General features: G+C 39.1%; 1 protein-coding gene across 1 annotated transcript; it reads right to left on the bottom strand.

Annotated features, from left to right (window-relative positions):
• Positions 1 to 4173: 4173 nt before the first annotated feature.
• NUDT14 (nudix (nucleoside diphosphate linked moiety X)-type motif 14) lies at positions 4174 to 21513 on the bottom strand (the record flags this gene model as incomplete). Its single annotated transcript, XM_009701501.1, has 3 exons — positions 4174 to 4414; positions 16348 to 16585; positions 21449 to 21513. Coding segments are annotated over 3 exons (544 nt in total), but the record flags the coding sequence as incomplete, so codon positions are not given.
• Between the last annotated feature and the right edge of the window lie 403 nt (positions 21514 to 21916).

The following is a 21916-nucleotide window of genomic DNA, read 5'->3' as shown; positions in this document are numbered from 1 at the left end:
GCCGGGGGACCCTGCGCCTCATCTCTGCGCCTGCCCCAACCTACCCCGTGGTGTAATTCAGCTCGTTCATTTAAAGTGTCAGCCTTTTAGAGAAGGCGTTTGAATCATATCACTGTTCAGTGCTTAATACCATGAGACCTGGGAGTAGCTCAGGGCTTGTAGATACTTTACAAATAGGATAATAAACAACAATAATAAACGAGGTCCATGTACTTGCAAGGTGCTGGTGACGTCTCTTCTGTCACCTAATAGCGAGCCTGACAGCGACATTACATTCCAGATTTTATAATTTCAGGCTTCGTTAGAAGCCGGAGTCATAGTTTCAGGTTCATTAGATTATCTCTATATCTCAAAGCCACATCATAAACATGACAGAGATGCTAAGATTTGTTTTTTAAATGCAGACCACTCGATTGTACTCAATAAAAGAAAGACGCTGATCTCATGGGGACAGATGGATGAGATCAGATAAGAGTTTTGCAGGCTGGAGTCAGTATTCATTAGCAGCAAATGGGGACCCTGTTTTATTCTGAACTGTCTGCTCTCCACGGACATATGTGTGATGGCATGTCCGAAGGATGCGTTTAAAATGCAGATGTGATTTCACAATTCCTTTAGAAGCACTTTTTTCCTGCCTAGGCTTGGCTGATGTGTATGAGATTTGCTCTAATTCTGATCTTTGAAATGAGCCCTGACAAGAGAAGTGGCATCTGAATTGCTCTGGTTTTATTTTTATAAATATGAATCACCTACTCTTTTGAAAAAAGTTCAAGCCCTTTCTCCTGCATTTTCAAACCTTCCTAATTCCTTACAAAAAGCCCGACCAAAATTAACAGAGGAAAAGGAAAAGGATGAAGATACATTTATATTTAATATTGCAAAGCCAAACACCAGATACAACATCATTCTATGTACAGCTTTCGTTATATTGCATTGCTGCCATTTCTGTGGAAAATTCCCAAACTGTGGAAGGAAACCAAAGTAATCCCTTGACCATTTTGTTTCTGTTTGAGAATTACAAATTGTGGGGATGGCTGGGCAGAGCACAGGTGTAGCCTCCCTTGGGGTGCAAAGGCTTCAGCGCCACCACCATCCCCTGCGATTTTGTAGGTGTCTACCTAGTAGACCCCTGGGGAGGAACGGACTGGGAGGTGGGGGCAATCCTGCTCAGCTTCTTGCCGGGCCTTCTGGATCATGGCGAAGTGCTGAGGGACTGCCCAGCTCATGCAACTGCCCTCTGTCACGGTTATCCGGAAGAGAAATATCAATTGCATAAAAAATAGTTAGTCTGAAGCCTGTAGCTTGCATTGGTGAGGTCGCCTCGGGGCACAGCAGAGGGCGGATGCCGCACGGCTGTCCCTGTGCTCCCCACGGCTTCCCTCCCCGAGCACCCCTCCATGCTGCTGCCCCACGCACTCCCTCTTCCCACGCCATGACTTCCCGCTCTCACCCCATGCCTGGGAAACCTCTGCTGCTGCTCCGGTGGTGGTACCTCCTCTGTATCACCCTGCACGGCCACAGGGCTGGGCTGTGAAGCAGACAGGCTTCAGGCACATACAACTTTTAAGCCCTCCGCCCTGCTGAGCAATGGGGAACAGCCTTCTGCTGACCAGCAGCAGCAGTTTGGGCCAGGTTTTGGCAATTCTGGCACTGCCCTTGGTGTTCCCCAAACATACACACTCTTGGGGAGAGATGGTACGTTAGAGGGACAGCCACAGCCCCTTGGAGGGGGCAAAATATGCGTGTGTTTCAAACTGTCCAGCTCAAAGATGTGCAGCCAAGGCATGACCAACTGGCATCAGCTGTGTGATGCACACAAGAGATTTTTAGGACCTTCACCCTCCCCCTCGCTGGGTACAGCCATGTGCTCTCCCTGGCAGCTGGGCAGCCCTTAGTTGGTGATGTGCACGTTGGGTGATGGCACAACAGATCCAGCACCGGCTGACCTGCCTCCTCCAGGGTGGTCTGACGGGTCCAAACTGAATGCAGGTGCTGAGATTTGAAGGCACTTCTAGACAGACTATCAGTAAAATGTGTATTTAGTCTGATGAATCACACCTTGAACGCTTGTCACCCACACAAGTGGGTCAAAGCCATGGGCACTCACCAAGGTCGTTAATACAATGTCAGTGCACCCTGTGAAGCACCAACTCCAGCTCCTGGATGTGGCAGAGGAGGGAATGTCTGATTCGTGGAAAGGCCTCAGCATCGTATGAAGAATCTCATTAGAAGTCGAGTTTTGTCCATTTGTCATTCTGCGGCAAATGGTATAAATACATAGATGCTGCTTTGAAAAGTTTCAAACTCTGACCCCCCTCCATTACACAGATTTATTTTTCCAAATTACTGCATGATACAGCAAAAAAGGCTTTTAACGTGTATACGCACACACTTACTAGCTTGCCACTAAACGGATCAACAAGCTACTGCGTAGTAATTTTGACAGAATCAACTAGATACTTGGGTAACTACAGCCTGAAATAAAAGACATTATTTATTATACATATTGTGGTAGGTTGTAAAGGCCTCAGCAGCAATCAGGACACATTGCACTAGACACCGTAAAGATGCAGAGCAGCGGAGACCCCGCCCTAAAACACTTTTCAATGTAAATACACCAGACAGAATTTATTTGCTTTTCATGATAACTCAGCCCTTCATTCACCACAGACCAGGCACAATGCAATGCAAATGTGTCTGAACTTTCACAAAAGGTGTCTGACTCCCAAAGACGAAGGCTGCTCTTTCTTCAGTGGCTTTCCAAGGACCTTTCCTCCCTGTTAGTAGGAGAACCAGCAAGTACCAGTTCTAAAAGTTTGTGGTTTTTAAAATTATTTATTTATACACCTATTTAGATATGCAGTGATTTTAAATCAGCCACTGGATACCATCAGGCATCTGTACTGTATTTATTTCAGTTGCTATATGAAGGCTTGCATATTTGCAGTACTCATCTAAACATACTTAGCACCTCAGTAATCCTAGAAGAACATATAATGTAGGCATGTTAATTAACATTAAGTCAGTGAATAACATAAACCAGTGCATAATTAAATTGCTGGACTTGATTCTCTTTCATTCATGCTCTTAACAGTTTCACATGACAAATAGTCCACATCTAAACTATGCTGACAGAACAAGTAATATACGTTCTAATGAGACCACTTCATAAAATCAAACTGTGTTGCTCAGTACTTCTGTGCAGGTTGCACTGGCTCCAACATAAATTGCACAAATGACGATAAAATCTCAATAAAGCACTTCCAATCATTAGATTTCAAGGAGTGTTATCTGAGGGGTAAGTCCCATTCTTCCCATTTGGGTGATAAGGAAACCAAGACCACAAAACACCTCAGAGAAATCACTTGTGTTAGTTACGTCAGAGCCAAATTAAAAGAATTTGGCCTCTCGAGTCCCGCTCTAGAGGACAAAGTTTGATCTAATTAATCAAGTATTACCCACAAACCAAACAAAGATGCATGTGTTCCAGTAGAAACCCCCATCATTCATCTCTCTATCACCATCACTGCTTCTCAGCATTATAGTGGGAACAAACAGAAGCACATAATCTTACAGCTGGCCTATTGTCAAAATGACGCATTAGCAGAAGGATTTACAGACGTTTGCTTATGAAATAAAGGTTTGCATATTCAGAAATGCAAACGTTTTCTCCGTGCAGGAGCTACACACCACAGAGAAAGCTGCTCCCTGAAAGCTGTGCAGAACTCATGAACGTAGTAAGGATATCTGTGACTATTAAGGTTTGCTGCCTCACCCCTCAAAATATCAGAAACTAGAGTGAATACACAGCTGCCAGTATGTAGAGACCACAGTGACAAGCTTGTGTAGCAGCTGCACTGGGGTCCTGAGCAACTCTTAAAAATAGTGGTAGAGCACTGCCACGAAAAAGAAGAACCAGATACATTTACTTAGCCTTTGTGCAAAACAAACATTTGCCTCTCAGTGGCAAATCTTGGCCCCAGTGAAGCCAGTTAAGTGTTTTGATAATTACAGAAAATAGGTCAGGATTTCAACTCATATTTTACTTCCAAATTTATTTCAAGAAAGATTCACTTTGTGAAAAGTTGAGTTGATTGAGGCAGGCAGAATTGCAGTTTTCTGTATCCATAGAACCAGCAGGAAAACTCTTCTTAAAATTGTGGTGCTTAGGTTTTATTTTTTTGGTAGCTTGGGTGCTATGTTGTTTTGGAACCACATGAAGCTGAAGATGACACCCATCGTCTTCGGGAGAGTCTCATCATAAGCAAACTTCATGGAGTCTTCTAAAGGTATTTCTACAACTTCAATCAGCTCTCCTTCTTCAGGCTGGCCACCTCCTTCACCAGTTCTCATCTGGTCTGTTACTTCTGCATAAAATAATGTCTGCCTAGAACCTGTCACGCCGACTCCAGACCTGCAAAAAAGCGGAGAGGAAACTTTGCTTTAGACAAAAAGAAGGGAGCTAGGAACTAGGAATGGAAATCTGGGTCCTTAACTTGTGTCACTAAGCAACATCAAAATGCATGTCCTTACTCTCTCCTAATGTCATTTAGAACCTATAAATGCAATTTTGTTAATACAGAAATGAATTGCAACTTTCATGCACAAATACCAACACTTTTGAATACAGTTGCATATGAAATGGATCTGTCTTCAAATATATTCTGCAGCTTTGGAAAAATGTTAGTTTCAGAGAAAGTAAAAAAAAAAAGGTTTTGAATTGGTGAACTGTTGTTCTACATACACCAAAGTCAACAGCAGTTTTTTTTCAACTGACCTCAGTGAGAGCTGGACTGCATGATGGCTCAGAGAGATTTACAAACAACGGAATGAGGCTCCTCAGTGTATCTGTAGGCTATCACGCTACATTTGGTTGCTTGTTTTTACACAAATATTTAGACTGTTTTGCTCTTAAGAAGATTACATCCATTCACAGCTGGAATCTTCTATTCATGGACTGGATAGGTACAAGGACAGAAAGGCAGCCTGAGAGTCTTCCTCTATCCTTCCTGAACTTTAGCCTTGACCCAAATGGACCACTGTAAGCACGCGTGTATCTGAAGTAATTTGGTCTCCCTGCTAGATTTGCTACAGTGGATTTAGTTGAGGATATTTTAGATTATGTGATCTTTCTTCAACTAGACTGCTTGCTGTGTATTATACTTCTTATTTGTTAATCCTCTATTTCCTTAGGACTATTTAATTTAGGTATTATTAAATAAGGGATAAGTACATAATCCACTCATTTAGTCCTTCCAAGGAAATATTCACATTGTCATCGCAACTTCTTCATTTCACATGATTACAAGCAACTTTTCACATTGAATCTGGATCTAAACTTCACTGAAACTACAAATGAAGCATTAGGGCAAGCTGAAAAATTAGCTTCCATTATTGTTATACATACAGAGGATTCTAAGATTTGTAACAGTGTTATGATCTTAAGAGTCTATATCCTTACTTACTCAACCACTAGTCAACCAAATTTTTCAGTTAATCCAGCATACATCACACCCCATAGCAGGAATTAATCATTTGTCTCTCAGTTTTCTAAGAACACTGGCAATTATTTTGTCTGGAAAATTAATAGTGATTATTGAAGTTGGTTTCTTACATCAATATATACTCTTTTTTAAAACACAGAATAGGGAGTGAACCAGTGAATTCTTTTCCTAAAATGACTTCTGATGATACATTCTGTGCCTTTGGCCAAGATGCTTCACCCCTCCAGGATCATTCCTGTATATCTAAGAAGAGAAACTTAACCATCTTGGCACTTCCAGGAACTTTGAAGGCTGCTTTGGGATTTCTTTCATTCTGGGCTTATCACTTTATTTCAGTGTCAGTGTGGGTTTTTTTGATACTCGTTTTCGCCAACAAAATATGACCTACGAGGCTACAGCAAGAGGCCAGACTACCACCTTTCCCTCTCCCTTCCACTTTCACCAAAGTATGTGAACTCCTTCCAAAGTCAATCTGATTCAGTATTTACTTTCCCTAAGGACCTCTATTTCTGCAGCCACCATCCTTGGTATTTGTAAGCTACTCTGATGACCATCAGAGATGGTTTGCCAATAAAGAGCTATCCAGGACTGACAATCATCTACAGACTGTACATGCCACTGGCACCAGATCAAATGTCTTCTCAGGACTCCCTGCGCCACATTCCCTTTTCCCTTCTCTGATGGGAAGCTGCCTGGAAGAGTAATGCCGTTCACCAGCCGTGCTGCCACTCAGCTCACCTCAACTGAAGATCCAGACAGCAGACAGCACAACACAAAAACGCAGACTTTGAAAGCAGCAGGAGTTGCACACTGGGCCCACCATGCTGGCTTAATCATTCTGATCTCATTATAAAAGTAAGCTAGATTCATTTTTCATCAAGTTGCTATCAGCAACCAGCTCGCAAAAACTGGAATGCCATTTTTTTTGCTCATATGCTATCAGTCCCCTTTCTGCCATGAGGACGATGGCCCACTTTACTAGATTCCCTTTGTGTTAAAATAGAATATATTTTTCTTGGTATTATCAAGCAATAATACAGAAAGTTAAAGAGCAACACTGGAAATTAAATACTGATTAAGAGCAAACAGATCTATTTCACAGTCCATCATGGCTGGCGATTTAAGCTCCAGTCATTCAGTGAACAGTCTCCCTCAGCTTAGTCACCTTGATATCTGTCACTGATGACTGACCTGCGTGCTACCCACTCCTCACTATCGTAGTTATGTCCATTGGGAGGAGCCTCACTGAGCATTTGTGCCAGAATAGTAGATTGTTTGTTCATTTTTTGTTCCCTCTTTTCCTTCTTCTTTTCTTGTGTAAGGAGGCAGAAAGGATTTTTATTTTTAAAATCAACTAGAGATCCAGATCTGTTTTTCTCTCTATATAAGTGATTACTCGTTCTTCAATTGTTTCTGCAAGAATTGCATTTTTGGTAATTAAATAAACATAGGAAGCCTGGGGTTCAGAGATTATTTTTTGGTAATTCATAATAAGAGTAAAAAACATATATTAATTTATACTGTAAAACTTGCAAGACAAAGAATGCAGCTTGCTAGTCTCCACAGATACCACGAAAAAACAGTACTATGCATAATACATTTAATGTTCTGTTATTTCTGATGAGTGTCAAATCTGAGCTTCAGCTGGGGTGCCCCACTTGGAGAACGAAAATTATCCTAAATTGAGTATACCCATGTCCACTTTGATATTAGGTAAAGTTTATATACAAAAACATAGTGACTTTATTTAAGCAGCTCTTCTATAAGAACATTCTGGCTTGATTATTTACAGCATAATCTCCTTCTATGCTACCTGTGACCATTTACTTATGAAATAGCTGCAGATGTGGAAATCACAGGAGTTCACTTTCCACACACCTTTTCTTTAAAGTAAAGGAAAACTGCCTCCCGAGGTGCTCACACTGTAAGATTCAGTTTCTTGCCACTGCAGCTCAAATAGCATGGAGTGATTTCAGTATGCTGTTATTTCATTGTATTCACTCATATGATACTTCTATTAAATCAGTGTTTTTGTTCTTATGAACTAAATACATCAAGAGTGGCTATTACACTGAATATACTTTAAAAGATGAAAGCACTGGACATCAACGTCTTTCCTTTGTTATGATGCCCAAAGTTATGGCATTTCTTCACGTATACGGGCATACAATTTGCCACAGAAACCAACAAAAAAGCTGCAACAATACATATTCAAAGGAGGACATACCCACATGTTCATTCTTTCTTAACTGATTACCTAACTTACCTTTCTCTGGTGCAACTTTGCCACGAGTTATTCATTAAAAACTAATAAAAGCTTCCAAATGAGCTATAAATAAAATCAAAGAGTGCTGCTATTAATACTCATGTTATTCTCTTCTTCTCTTTCCACCTAAGAACAGCAAATTTAACATTTCTAAGGCTACTTAGAATCCACTCACTATTTAGATAGGTAACTTTCGAGACTATCGCATGACATTATTTATAAACATATTCACTGCTTTTATTTCTTGTCTACTTAAATGTCCATTTCAATGGTTTCAGAAAGAAGTTGAAAGATATAGGAATATACTTTAATTCATAAAAAAGGCATATTTCTTACCTTTTTTATTTGATATTTCTTTCTCTAAATGCTCTGGCTTACTTTGCTAGCTGATCATTTTTACATGGATCCATGTGGAATGCCCTTTACAAAATTAAATATTCTCCAATATTGCTTACTGCTGTCTTTCACAACATTTCCAGATTCTTAGATATTAATGCATCGTGCCTGTCCTTAGAAAATTGTCCAAAAATCAATGCTATTGACACTTCATTTGTCTTAGTACCTTTGATTTTTATAGAAATCAAACCTTAGCAGGTTTGTTGCTTTAAGCTGTTCTGAGCCTCCATCTGGTTGAAGTAATAGTGTTTTAACACATACTCTTGGAAAACGTGTATACATTTCAGCGATTTTGTGTACTGGGGCTGGAGGAGGAAGAGAGCAGAGAGGGAGAAGGTCTGTCTGACTGGCAAACAGGCAACAGGCAGCTATTATGTTTTCAGTATGCTTTCAGGTTTGTCTGTCACAAGGAACTTCCTATGCTTTTGCACACTTATTTGCACTTTCTGAGTATGACTTTTAAGGAATTCTGATATGCCTTTAATCATGGTTATATTCCTCTTTCTGCTACCTTCTTCCTCTCTCCCAAGTCTGTGACATATGCTTTTCCTTGCCCTAGTATTTCACATTACAAATAAAATGCTATTGCCATGGTCTGAAATGAGTCACCTATTAACAGATTACAGCTATATTCATTAGCTTTGCATCTGTGGAAATCACAGGGGTCAGCACACCTGAACTGCAAGTGATGAGTTTCACCCTGGGAAAACCACCTTCCTGATAAAGGTGCCTTCCCAGTATAAGAGAGGCTTCATTTGGGGGAGGGCAAGCAGGGTCTGAACTCACAGCACTAGCCCGCGGTGAGACTTTGGGCTTCAGTCTCACTGCATGGGTTCAGCACCGTGTTGCCCAGACCAGGTATGTCATGGTTCATACTGACCCAGACCTACTAAGCCTGGCTTGACTAGCTGATTGTTCCAGATGTATTTTGATGTGTCTGTACAGTGCTTGACTCATTTACCACTGTGGGACAAATGCAAATGATCTATACAAAACACAGCTTTGTTTTCCTCATCTCTTTATCATGAGGATCAGTTTCCTCTGAGAAGTTTATAGTTGTTTCAATTAACAGCTACATGGCTGACAAATACTCTTTGTCACATCATTAGAACTTAAGCTCACAAACCCTGTAACTTCAAGCAGGAGAGATTTTTAAAACCAAAAGTCTATGAGCACTAAACTTTTAGCGTTGCTTCAGAGACAGTTAGAAACCTCCATTACCTTTGACAACAGCAAGTCTAAGAATGTAAGCATGTCAAAGTAAGGATACCAAAGTGGTATGGTTTTCATCACAATAGCAACTTAAACATAAATTTAACACATCAAAACAAGATTGTATGCTGCATTCGCGTATTTCATTTTAGGTAAAACACTCAAAGACTGTGATTAAATCATGCTATGGCTTTCAGAGCTGTGGGCAACACACTTGTTGGCAACAGCACAGGGGAGAAGCAGTTTCTCAGCTTCTGCAGAATGACTGCAAAGTGCTTCTCCTCACCTCCTGCCCAGGGGTAGGACTGGCTGGCAGAATGAAGTTGTAACTACGGTTTTTTCTAGCTACTTCCTTCTTAAGACCAGGGAAAACACAAGAGACAGATTGTCACTCCAATCTGTTTTTGAAACATGGCAATAGCAGCTATCACAAAGCCTTTGTTTAGCTCTTCCCTTTTACTAAATGCATGAGGAAATACACAGCACATGAAATAGAGCTCACAAAATGGGACTTTTCACTTGTCCTATCTAAGTTCATAAGCATAAAGATACATTACATACATATTTTTTATCACAAGTGGGTAACAGTATCTTCTTGCTTTAAAAAAAAAAAGTTTAGTAGTGCCTAAAAGGCACAAGTGAGACTGAGTCCACCTTGCAAGTTTGCTGACACTCAGTAATGAGTTTCTTCTTCAAACCTGCACATTTGCAAGCACGGACAAAATTCAAAACACATACTCAAGATTAGCTTTGCCTTCTTCTCATGTCTGGGTGCTCATCTATGTCAACCAATTATTACATTCGTAATTATTACATTTATAAATATAACATTTTTAATTTGAAGGAACAAACATGTCTGAGAAAATAAACAGTATGTTATCCTCTACTCCTCTGCTGCAACATGGGGAACAAATAAATGGATTTATCATTGTGAAGACTTATTAGTTTAACTGCCATTTCTGATAGACAGCATTTAAAAGCTAAATTTCTCATAATTTCTTAATATTTAACAAATATAAAATCTATAAACAATCAACAATTACCTCTTCCTATCAACACAGATACACATTTTTTTGTTTTAATCTGACATAGTTAATGTGAAAATTCCTAAATGCAATATATCCTTTTATAAGATGTAAGCCATCTGGATGCAGAATTTGGGTATACAGTGAATACATAATTCATGTTTACAAATAAATGCGACACAAACCTCTGTTATCTATGCTGAAATCAAGATCTATTTAGGCATGCAACATGTAAACTGATGAACAGTGACATGCAGCTCCTATTGTCACTTCTTAGGACCTTTGTACAGTTCTGACATTATAAGCAGCAGGTGCAGGAAAAAAGCAGAGAAGTAATTAACATAAAATTATATTACATTATGCCATCACCCAACAGGTGTACTAGCAGGTGATCTTTCTAATTATAACGCACTCCAACATTTTCCAGGCTATTATTCTTTCTACATAAAAACCTGTGAATACAAACCATTTTTACCTCATTGCACAGAGGCTAATAGCCATGGCACAGTAATTGGAACATCCAATATTAAATCTCTGAATGTTCTTCTTTGTTGTATACTTTTGGAAAAAAAAAAATCAAATGTAGAAAGATTAAAGTAAGTACCTATGTCAATATAGTTAGGTCCTTAAACTAATCCATCCGATTTTTTTTTGCAGTGGACTGAGAACCTACAGCTCCTATTGTATCCAATTCATAGCCAAGAGTTTATTACATCCTCTGGGAGCAAATAAAGATGGAATGAAGGGAAAAGGAAGTTGAACCAGAAACTCTGGTTCCACTTTATCCTGACACTCTGAGGTGTTATTTAAGTCCAAATAATTTTATAAATAATCTTTAAGAAGACTAACATTTTCAAGAACTAAAAGAAAATACTGTAAGTTGCAATGGCAATAAGAATCTTTAACACCACCACATTTCCCTGCCCCCGTCTTGCAAAGAAACAAGTCTCAAGGAAGATAGCTAGAAGTACTTCAACCTAAGAAACTAGCTCACAGCTGAATTTCACATGGGATTCAAACTGAAAACTGCTGGGATACCATGACAGATAGAAAATTTGTTATATCTGATATATGACTAAGTCCAAAGTCATTCACTTACAAAATTTTGCATTTACCAAAAAAAAAAAAGGGGGGAAGCTCACAGATTTCTTTTAGCGCTTTTAAAAACTAACAATTTAACTGGCAACCATTTTCATGAAGCTTCAGTTTACAATTATACTACTATAGTATTAACTTCATTTTATTATTAAGCTAAATGGTTCCTTTACACCCATCATGTCTACCATCTATGCTATTTTTGACTGAAACCATACATGTAGTTGATAAGAACTCAATACACCAGTAGGCATCAAAACTTTCAGGAAGTCTCCAAAAGTGGATTAGCTGCTGCCAGAACAGAAAACAAGCTTCTTGTAATACCAAAATGAGGTTACTTACTGTACGCCAAGCACAAAAGTAGCAATTTTTGTAGCCTCCATGAGAAGAGGAAACTCTCCACACAGGTTGCAAACAACATAGATTTTTTTTTCAGAATGATTCCTGCCTCTATCTACACAGCAAAATGAACCATTTGCATTTAAATTCACCTTCCGGTTGGCATTCTTCTATAATAGGAACAGATATTTCTGATTCTTCAAAGTGTGATTCCTCTGTCCTGCTCCAGTCAAGTTCCTCTTAATAGGTTTCTCTTTCTCATTATCTGTCCCCAATCCAGTCTCCATTCACTCACGCCATACTGTCCTCCTGCTGCTGGAACAACTTGTTCCAAAGACTCTTACTCAACTAGCGTAAATTCCCCAACTCCTGGCTTCTTTCCTAATTTCTCATTGACTCCACAGCTACTCTGTGGATCATTCAAGGTAATTAAGTCTGAGATCTGCTTAATTCAGTGCCTGACTTCTATCTGATGAGTATCACATCACAGGAGCTTTGACAGAGCTTAAGAATGGGGTCTAAGGCTTATTTGTATGTGCTTTTGAAATATCTGTAGCAGTATTGCAGTTAACCTTTTCTGGTTAGCTGAGAAACATAAAAAAAAAATAAATTCCCCTAAACCCACTGTTGCAGGCCCTGATAATTAATGAGAAATAAAATGCAATCTTCAGATTACTTCCAATCTTTACTGCTCCCACTGCTTCAGAACAGAGCAAAGTTCTGCTTGAATACAGTCTAAGTACTTTCCTCATTTCGTTAAAGAGCATTCTTCTCCACCACAATGAACATACTTTCCCCAAGTCCATTTAGTTCTCAGCCCATGTTTTTTCTCTGCATTGTTCCTTCATCTCTTCTTCCTCTTTTTCTACTCGAGGATTTTCTATTCCACTTTTTCCCCCTAATCTAAGCTCTCCCTACTCATTGTCCATGCTCTCCCCTTCTTAATCCATTATCCACAGAACTGTATTGACCTCCCTAGCCAAAACCGTTTCTCCCATTACATTTGATGTGTCTTCTGCTTTCCATTTCCTTCTGTCAGGTCTAGCTGAAGTGCTGCTCTTATTCCAGTCAGGCAATTTCCTTCTCATGACTATGACTCCAGGAAGGGGTATCATTAGGAATACAAGACAACTCCTTGCTTTCAGACCAAAGGGTGTGATGACACAAAACCCCTTGTTTGTACGAAAGCCTTTTCACCGTGCATACACCCCTGAGTTTTTATCTACAAAAATCTAATAGACTTAACTCAGTAATTATTAATTATAGTTATCTAAATACTTTAATGCAGTTTTATTTACATCAAGAAAGGAACAACTGCTAACAGACCTGTAAGGAATATATCAAGTGCAGTCAAACAAATATCAGCTATAATAGGATAACAGGTCTTGTGGATAGGGGCAGCAACACAAACAATACAACTTCAGTTTATCAAGGCTTTTGCTATCTAATGTGACAGTTTCATTAAGAAGTTAGGAGATCATGATATACTTAGAAATCAAAGAAACTGTGAAATAGGTGCAAAACTAGTGTGAAAATGGTACTCATGGAATGGATATCACTGTCAAATTGGAAACACAATCTAAACAGGATTCCACTGGGAACTGTTCTCCATTCAATACAACTCACTATTTTTGTTTAGGACTTGTATGTTGAAATACAGACTGCAGGTAGCAAAGCTGAGATAGGTTATTTATAAGAAGCTAGAGATGAATATTAGAATTCAAAATCATCCCAACAACTTGGAGAAATGGTCTGAAAAAACAGGATGCAATTCAGTAAAGGCAAGTTTAAGTCTCTGTGTTCAGCCAGCAATAACAAACAGCACAACTACAGACAGGAGGTGAATGACAGTGCAGTACCGCTGCAGAACGCAGTTTTGCGATTGGACAGGCATTGTGGACCGTAAGTCAATAACATAATGCCACTGCAAAAAAGGCAAACATCATACTACAGCATATAAACAAAATCATTTGTAAGACTAGGGAAATAATGCTTCCACTCTATCTGACACTGGTAAAGCCCCCGCTAAAATACTGTGCTCCACTTTGGGCGCTATGTTTTTAAGAAATATGCAGACCAGACAGAAAGGCTGCAGAGGACAGCAGAACAAATGATCAGACATCTAGAAAACACGGTCTAAAGAGAAAGCTTAAATCAAAATAGGCATAGGCAAAAATAAAGGGGAGACATGTTCAAACAAATATGTGGAAGGTGCAGAAGTACTTCATGTCCACTGGGAACAAGGTAGTAGGTCTCAGACTTTAGGTAAAGAAAGGGAAATTGAGGCAAGACATGAGGAAAAACTTGCTCATGGTGCAGATAGTAAGACACTTCAGACAGAATTCTGAAACCCTCCAAGAGAGTCTATGAAATCATCTGATTTTAGAGAAAGCCCAGATGCACATTTGTCAGAGATTTAGTCAGATTTAAATTTAAATTTAAATTTGTCAGATTTAAATCCAGCTGAGCCTGATCTTTGTAAGAGCAGCAGTCTAGATGAGATCCTCCCCAAATTCCTTCCAATTCCATTTTCTAACGTTTCTCTCTGACCTGATGCACTGGATCAATAAATAATATAGAGCAACTATTAAAAGGATCTGGGATGGCAGATAATAGAAGTGCATGATGTTTTGTAATTATTAACAGCATGCATATGCATTAATGTAATGCTTTATGTCAATGATTTGTATTGACAGTCACAGCATGAAACAGCAGCATAAACCATTTGGAAAAACCTGTAACACTTAGAAAAAGGCCAGAAATTCTTATATGTAATATAGGTATTATGTAAAAAATGTCCTTAGCAGACGATAGGGGAACCAACTACTTCCTGTCTTTGCATCAAATCCTCAAGGATCAGACAGATATGCCAGTCTTTCGCTGAAGGAAGAAGAACAGGACACTCCTAATAGGAAGACCACAACATTTAGAATAAAATTCTAATACATAGCACTGGAAGTCCAACAAAAGGAACTGTAAAATACCAACCTTTCATATTAATCTAAAAAGTAAATACTATACAGGCCCTTCTGACTTCACCATGGACCTCCATGGACAGAAAGCTGTGCCCACATAGACAAAGCAGGATTGGCGGATTAACACATTAAGTGCCCTTTGCATGGATCTCAACAGAGAAAACTCCAATTGTATACTCTCTTTGCAAGTCAGCGCAATAAAAAAAGCAACTGAAAGAACAACCACCTGTGAGATACCAAGACGTTTATCAGCCAAAAAACATACGGTGTTCTAGCCAGATGTAAATTGTTAACGTTGAGTCAAACTTCTACACTGAAGCTACAAACTTCTACAGCTACAGAAATTACATTCTACTTTTCCTGTTTTGTGTTTGTATACACACACATATGTACATACACACATGTATGTATCCGCATGCTATAGCCTGTCAGTGTCACCCAACCTATGAAATTCTATAGACAGCTTTTGCTTATAAATCTAGAAAGTACTTTTCCTTTCAGTAGAACAAACCCTTAATCCAGTTTCAAGGAGTTGTAAAAGACAGCTCCTGTGATTCACCCCCTCCCCTCAACAGAAGCACTGCTTGTTAATCCAGCAGGAAATAACACTTGCCAGGATTGACAGCTGTGGATTTGTATTCAATTCCCAAATTAAAAACCAATGACAGGGCCTAGTTCAATGGAGATGTCAAGCAAAATAAAGAAAGTAAAAAACCTGCTGCTTTCTCTGTAAAATATAAACACATACATACATTTTGGATAACAATACTAGAAGCTGGGAAGGAGATATAATGGGATTAAAGCTGTGTGCAAAGTTTCTCCTGAGGGTTTTGTGGTTTTTTTTTCCCCTCCAACAACTCACATTTTGTATTTTTCATCTTACATATTAAGTTTTCCTCTTACTCCTAAGATATGTTTTTAAACCTATTTTAAAATCTATTTCAATAACTATTTGAAACTCTGCAAAAAATATAATGTAAAAATTCTCATAGTCAAATCAGCAAAATCTTCATATATAACTTTAATTATTGTCCAATTCAGAGAAGGCTTAATTACAGCCTAAATATTATGAAGACATCTAATGGCATAGGTTCTCATGCTTCTGCAAAATTGTGTTAATGGTAAACCAGAGTCCATCTTAGACAGCTTCTATTGTTAATCAGAATAGTAAGAATCAGAGATGGAGAATGCCTGACCCAGTGAAGATGGGCTGTTTTCTAGCACTGTAACAATCCAAAGTTTGAGCTCTGAAGAGCCCAGTGCAACTTTTCCCAGTTCTAATAGTCTTTGGAATAAATTACAGTATCATTCTTACTGGGAATTCAATCCCATAATTATGAGTTTGTAATTCCTTAAGTCCCTGTAAATACTTCTCTCACTTGCTGAAAATTACACCTTTCATATACTTCCAGATGTTGATGTTCCTCCAACACACTGCTTAAATAAGGGAACAGGGAACATTAATCTACATTCAGGCCACTTCAGCAACCTGTGAAACTACAAAATGCAAAGTGTTTTAACTTACTACTATTTACCTGTAAGAAGTGATCCTCCTTAGGTCTGTAACAGGAACACGATAGCCACACTCTTCTAAGACTTCCCCACATGCAATTTCTTCTAAAGAAAGGTCCGGTTTGTCTACAATGCCAGCACAGAGTTCATAGGTCACTCCTACCACAGCAGGTAAGGTATCCTCTAGATGAGAGAAGCTCTCCTTGTCCTGATTCTTAAAGACTTGAGGATGATGCCTTTCTACTTCACACATATAAACAGCTTGAAAAAAAAATACAAAAGAAAAAGAAACAAGGAGGGGAGGATGTTAATTTATTCATATTAAATAGAAAAAAAGATGGTACACAAATTTTGCCTGGAAATTTATAACCATCAGAGTACTTGAGAGTAACAAGAAATTCAGTTGTGTTATCTGTTAAAATTATGAATTTGGAATTTTAGAGAACAAAGCTTCTCTTGCCATTTCTGTAAAATTATTCTTTAAACTCTGTTTGTGCTTACATCATTTAAAATGAATTCATGCACACCTTAAGAGAAATAAAAATAAAAAAGCAAGCTAGTTCATCCAAGAAGCCTAAGTCCCAGAAGCACCATACAGCTTCCATTTGTTGGGCAATGCGGATATCAGGATTTAATTTAAACTATGCAGTTATCTTGCAGGGAAGTTGGGTTGCACATTATGTACCATGTGCACAATGATGAGTCTTTCAGCCTGTCAACTCAGCTGTTATTTAGAAACGGTATGAAAAGCATGTATGTTTGTTTGAAAAAAAAAAAAAAAATCCCTCTTTTGAACTTACAGTTCCTTGCACAGATTCCTGTGCGGAGTCTGAAAAAGACTTCTTGAATTAATCTACAAACAGCTGCCACTGTAATGCACTCCTAAGGAAAGTGCAAATGCCAGATTTTAGTCCTTATTTAAGCAAAACTTCTCACTGATGTCAACAGAAATTTTGCCCAAGTAAGAACTGCAGGACTGGATGTTAACACACAAAGAATCACTACTGACAATTCCAGATCATTGTAACTTTAATTTACAGGTATAATCCCACTTGCTGCTTCTTTGAAATTATGTCGTGTCTATCCCCTTGTTTTTCATGATAGGTTACCATGAGAGTGTTATAAAACACCCTGAATAAAACTGTTTTAAAATTTGAAAATATTTTTATTCCAGTAAAATATTTTACATGCATATTTCATATACACGTAACATGGTTATCAAACGAGCTTATCTTTTATTTCCTATTCTAAATCTTGCAGAACTGGTATATAAAAGAGCTCAGGTTTGATGGAGAACTTTTTGTTGTTCCAGTTCCTCGATTTAGCTTATTATTTCTTAGAACTGTAATATACAACAAGGCCTCTAGAGAAATGTTGTTGCATAAAACTTCTCAAGGCACTTGGCCTCTGAGGAAGAGTCTACACCCCAGAAATTTGTGCCTAGGGTCCTTCTGCAACGCTTCTATACTACACTCAGAAGTGTAGTATAGCAAGATCAGCACTTGAAAGGGAGATGTCTATATCCAAAACCTAATCTTTCTCCAGAGATTAAAACTTTCAAAGCTGTTTGTAGAAGGTACATCTAGGCCTTTGAGAGTCAAACAGTTAAGGAAAGGAACCTCCATTTTGTACTTGAAAGACATGACTAGAGCTCGGTTCTCTTTTTTAAGTGCAGCATGAAGGCAGCCAAAAAAATATTCCATGCAGACTCTGAGGTACAGATCCTTGAAGGGTGTCTATTGTAATTATTCCAAAAACTTCTAAAAGTTATGCCAATTATCATAAATGACAACTACCTCCAAGATCTCTCTGAGATGACCCAAATACTCTTAAGTTTTAATCCTTTTTTAGTATTGACATATCCATATCAGTAAATACAAAAAGGAACAGCACATACACCCCATTAAAGGACTTGGGCATCAAAACAGGATGCAGGTAAGAGTGTGGGGAACAGAAATGTGAAACTGTGTTTAAAGGAACTCTCTGTTACAAGTCTGCTAAATCCTTGAAACCCATCCTGTCATTCCAGCAGGCACCTGCCATTCGCCTTCTGCCTCAGCACAACTGGGCTCCACACAGATCAAAACCTCCATTCCCAGAAGGACCTAATCCAGCAGTCCTCTTCGGGGCAAAGTCCTGCAATATGCCAACACTTAAAGCCCAGTAACAGCTTTTCTCCATAGATAAGGAAGAAAATAAGCGATACCAGCCACTTCTGTAAGAGAGTCCAAATATTAGACCATTCACCAAGGAGTTGGAGTATGAATTCAGCATCACCAGGCTTGCAAAGGTTCAAACTCAATTTATCTCTCCTAGATAAGCAAAGCCTAGAAAACCAAGCTGTCTGCCAATATCAGGGAACAGAGGAGTCCTCCATACCTCTCCTGAAGGTGCAGAACTGACTGCCTGAGTGATGTACCAGGGGAGATAAAGCTACTGGATGGAAAAGCAGCCTGAGGCCTATTGGCTAGGGCACACTCTTTGGAGGGAAACCTGTGACTCTCCTCTTCCTCATTACAGGTCGTCAGCTCATTGCAAAAGCATAAAGAGTGCGGAAAGCAGAAACTAGATCCTGTGACTCTCCTCTTCCTCATTACAGGTTGTCAGCTCATTGCAAAAGCACAAAGAGTGCGGAAAGCAGAAACTAGACGCACAAGCTCAGCTCCCAGCATGGTCACCCACCCACTAGTCCCGTGTGAAATTGCTCCCTTGTCTTCCAATGGCTCATGCTACTTTGGTCAGAAACTGCCACTTCGTCATCACCGGGCAGTCTCCTGCATCATATGGACACATGTGATGAGCAGCAGCACAGTGAGGACTCAAACAACCATCTAGTGCTCATCAAACATCTTGACTAATTACCCTGGAGCCACTCAGCTGTAAGAAGTCTCAGAGCGGAAACTCCAGTAGAATTGATGTACTTGCCTTCCTTTCTGCAAAGCTGGGATGAAGGACACATGGCTCAACCAAACTCATCAAATAAGATCATTACTGTTATTCAAAGCAGCCTTGTTAGATGACTTATATAGGGACTTGTTTGCTGTCCCTAAAGAGAAGAAAACAACAGTATGGACTGAGTGGTTAGTGGGGTTTAGCTGACTGGGGAACATGCCAGCTTTTCTTTAAACGTCTGATTTCTCTTTGATTGCACTGGTGTTTCATATCTCCCGAAACAGAACACGGCTTATGATTCAAATCTTTGATGCTGTTTATTTTAATTCAATGCAAAACCAAACATCACAATCCATTGAAAGGTCATTATACTTACAGTGAAAAAAACAGGCCTCATGTTCATAGGTACTAACCCTAGCCTTTCCCAGGAACATACTATTTTATTATATTTGAAAACGTGTGGTCAATTGACTACCAAAATGAGCACTGCCCAAAACCTTTGCCAATCAGTCACCGGTGAGGAACTAACATGGAAACTACTGAGATATATGTGTAACTTTTTTCTCTCTGCTTCTTCCAAATGTATGATTTTATGATCATTCAAGATGATCTAAGTCCACAGTACACTGAAAAATATGGTCCTGTCTGCCTCATCCCGGTTGTGTGCTCCTGCCATCCCTCAAGCCAGCATGAACTCTTTCAGGTCAGTCAGTCAGGCTGCCTAATCCTCAAAATTTTCTGTTTGCAGCCATATAAGACCTCTGCTGTGGCTGCATATGGGCTGGTGCTGCCAAAGGGAATGGGGTGGGAATGTACGTATGGGGAGGGATGACTGCCTCTGCAAGCAGCACAGGCTTCAATGTCAAAACCTGACCATGACACCACACCCTAAGGAAAGGCAAGCACATATGTCAGCCAGCACACATGCAGGGGACGTGCCAGGGGAGTGAGCGGCAGCTGTTTGCTCACAAGTAACGAGCTATCACCTTTCTGGTGGGACCCTGATAGGAGCGAGCAATGAGAAAAGTCTCAGCCTTTATTTTTGCTTTGTGGAACAGGCATTGAGGCAGCCAATAACCATGGAATGGAAATATAATTATGGTGATGTGAGTAATGTCAGGGCATGGTTGTGATCACTGAACTGCTATGCTGTGTCTGACTGACCACTGTCCCTAAGACCAAGTTTCTGACCAGCTCCAGCCTCTGGAAGAGTTTAACTTCACGAACAGTCCAGTCTTTTGAGGCAGATTTGACACTTCCATACGGATGATGTAATGAACATGTTGCTGTTCAGTACATATATATATGTACATATATGAAGGCTTCTGCCTAAGACTGCCTCAAAGAAAGTGACAGCTATATAAGCCATTTTATTCGGCTGGCAAATAAAAGACATTGGATTATGAATAAACAAATAAACAAACACTTTATAATAGTCAACATACTGCTTCATGAGAAGCATGTACTGTCAGTATAACAGTGCTGCAGAACAGCGAAGAGCCTGTCAATCACTGTCAGTAAGAAAGGACAGCACAACACCACCCTAGAAAGTTTTCTATAAAGTCTACCATGAACAGTCTTGAAATGGTCTCTTAGCAACAGTCAGTGAACTATCTTGTGATTTTTTTTAATTGACAGAGAATATGCATTTCATTTTTAACTTCCAGAAAGTAAATATTGCTTTGAATCAAAATAACTCATACAAAAACTCAGAAAAAAAAAAGTATATTAATCTAAATTCATAATAACTGGTAAAATGAAGTTGTCCACATATTGATGAAAAAGCATACAGTCCTGAATTTCCCTCATTTTACATTCCCAAGCATACAAAGCACAATGACACATTAGAAAAAAGGAACATTTAACATACACAAAAAAATATTGTGCTTCTGCACAGAAGCTGCCTACTAAATACTAGACAGGTCAAGTAGAAACCTCAAATAAAAGCAATCTATTGCATGATCATTGTAAAGCTGTTTGTAATTTCATCCGAAACAGGACAATGACTAGCCCAAAAGCAGAATGTAAGGCTACCCTGATCATTCGTTTCATCTGTAATGGAAATTTCCCTGGTTAGAAATTCTGACCAACTGAAAAGGGTGGGCTATCATACAAAGAAACAGAATATAGAACAAAGATTTTATCACCACAGATGCACCAACTTTTAACTGCTAAACCCTTAAAAGCTTGCTTCACTAGAGAGCACAAGTCAGTCTAAAAAAAGAGGATTACCTGGGCGGAACTGCTTCACCACAACAAAGCACTGCCGAGAAGTATTAAAGATCAGGATTGACACACTGAGGAAGAAGATAAGAAACAAAAGATCAATGCTTTATGCACGATTAATGCAGAACTATTAAACTTACATCTTGCAAATTTAATTTGAACTACATAAATATATAGAAGATGTATTACTAAAGTCACAATGCAACAAGATCCTTGTCCAAAATCCATCAAGAGGGATAGATAATGGGTCGTGTTCCCAACGTCCGTGAGAATTTACCCAAAATTGTCACTTTTGACACTTCTGCCATTTAAAGTAAGCCACCAATCAATTCCTTCTCCCCAACACACACAAAAAAGTCCAATTCTAGCAACATTGCTACTACATAGTAACAACAAGACACAAAAAAATAAATCCTTGAAAATAAAATCTTTTTCTTCCCTTACACCAGTCCCAGATTAGGGCAGTCTAACTCT

Source organism: Cariama cristata, unplaced genomic scaffold (assembly GCF_000690535.1).
Source record: "Cariama cristata isolate BGI_N322 unplaced genomic scaffold, ASM69053v1 scaffold2396, whole genome shotgun sequence".
Classification (NCBI taxonomy): Eukaryota; Metazoa; Chordata; class Aves; order Cariamiformes; family Cariamidae; genus Cariama; species Cariama cristata.
This window is presented reverse-complemented; position numbering and strand designations above follow the sequence as displayed.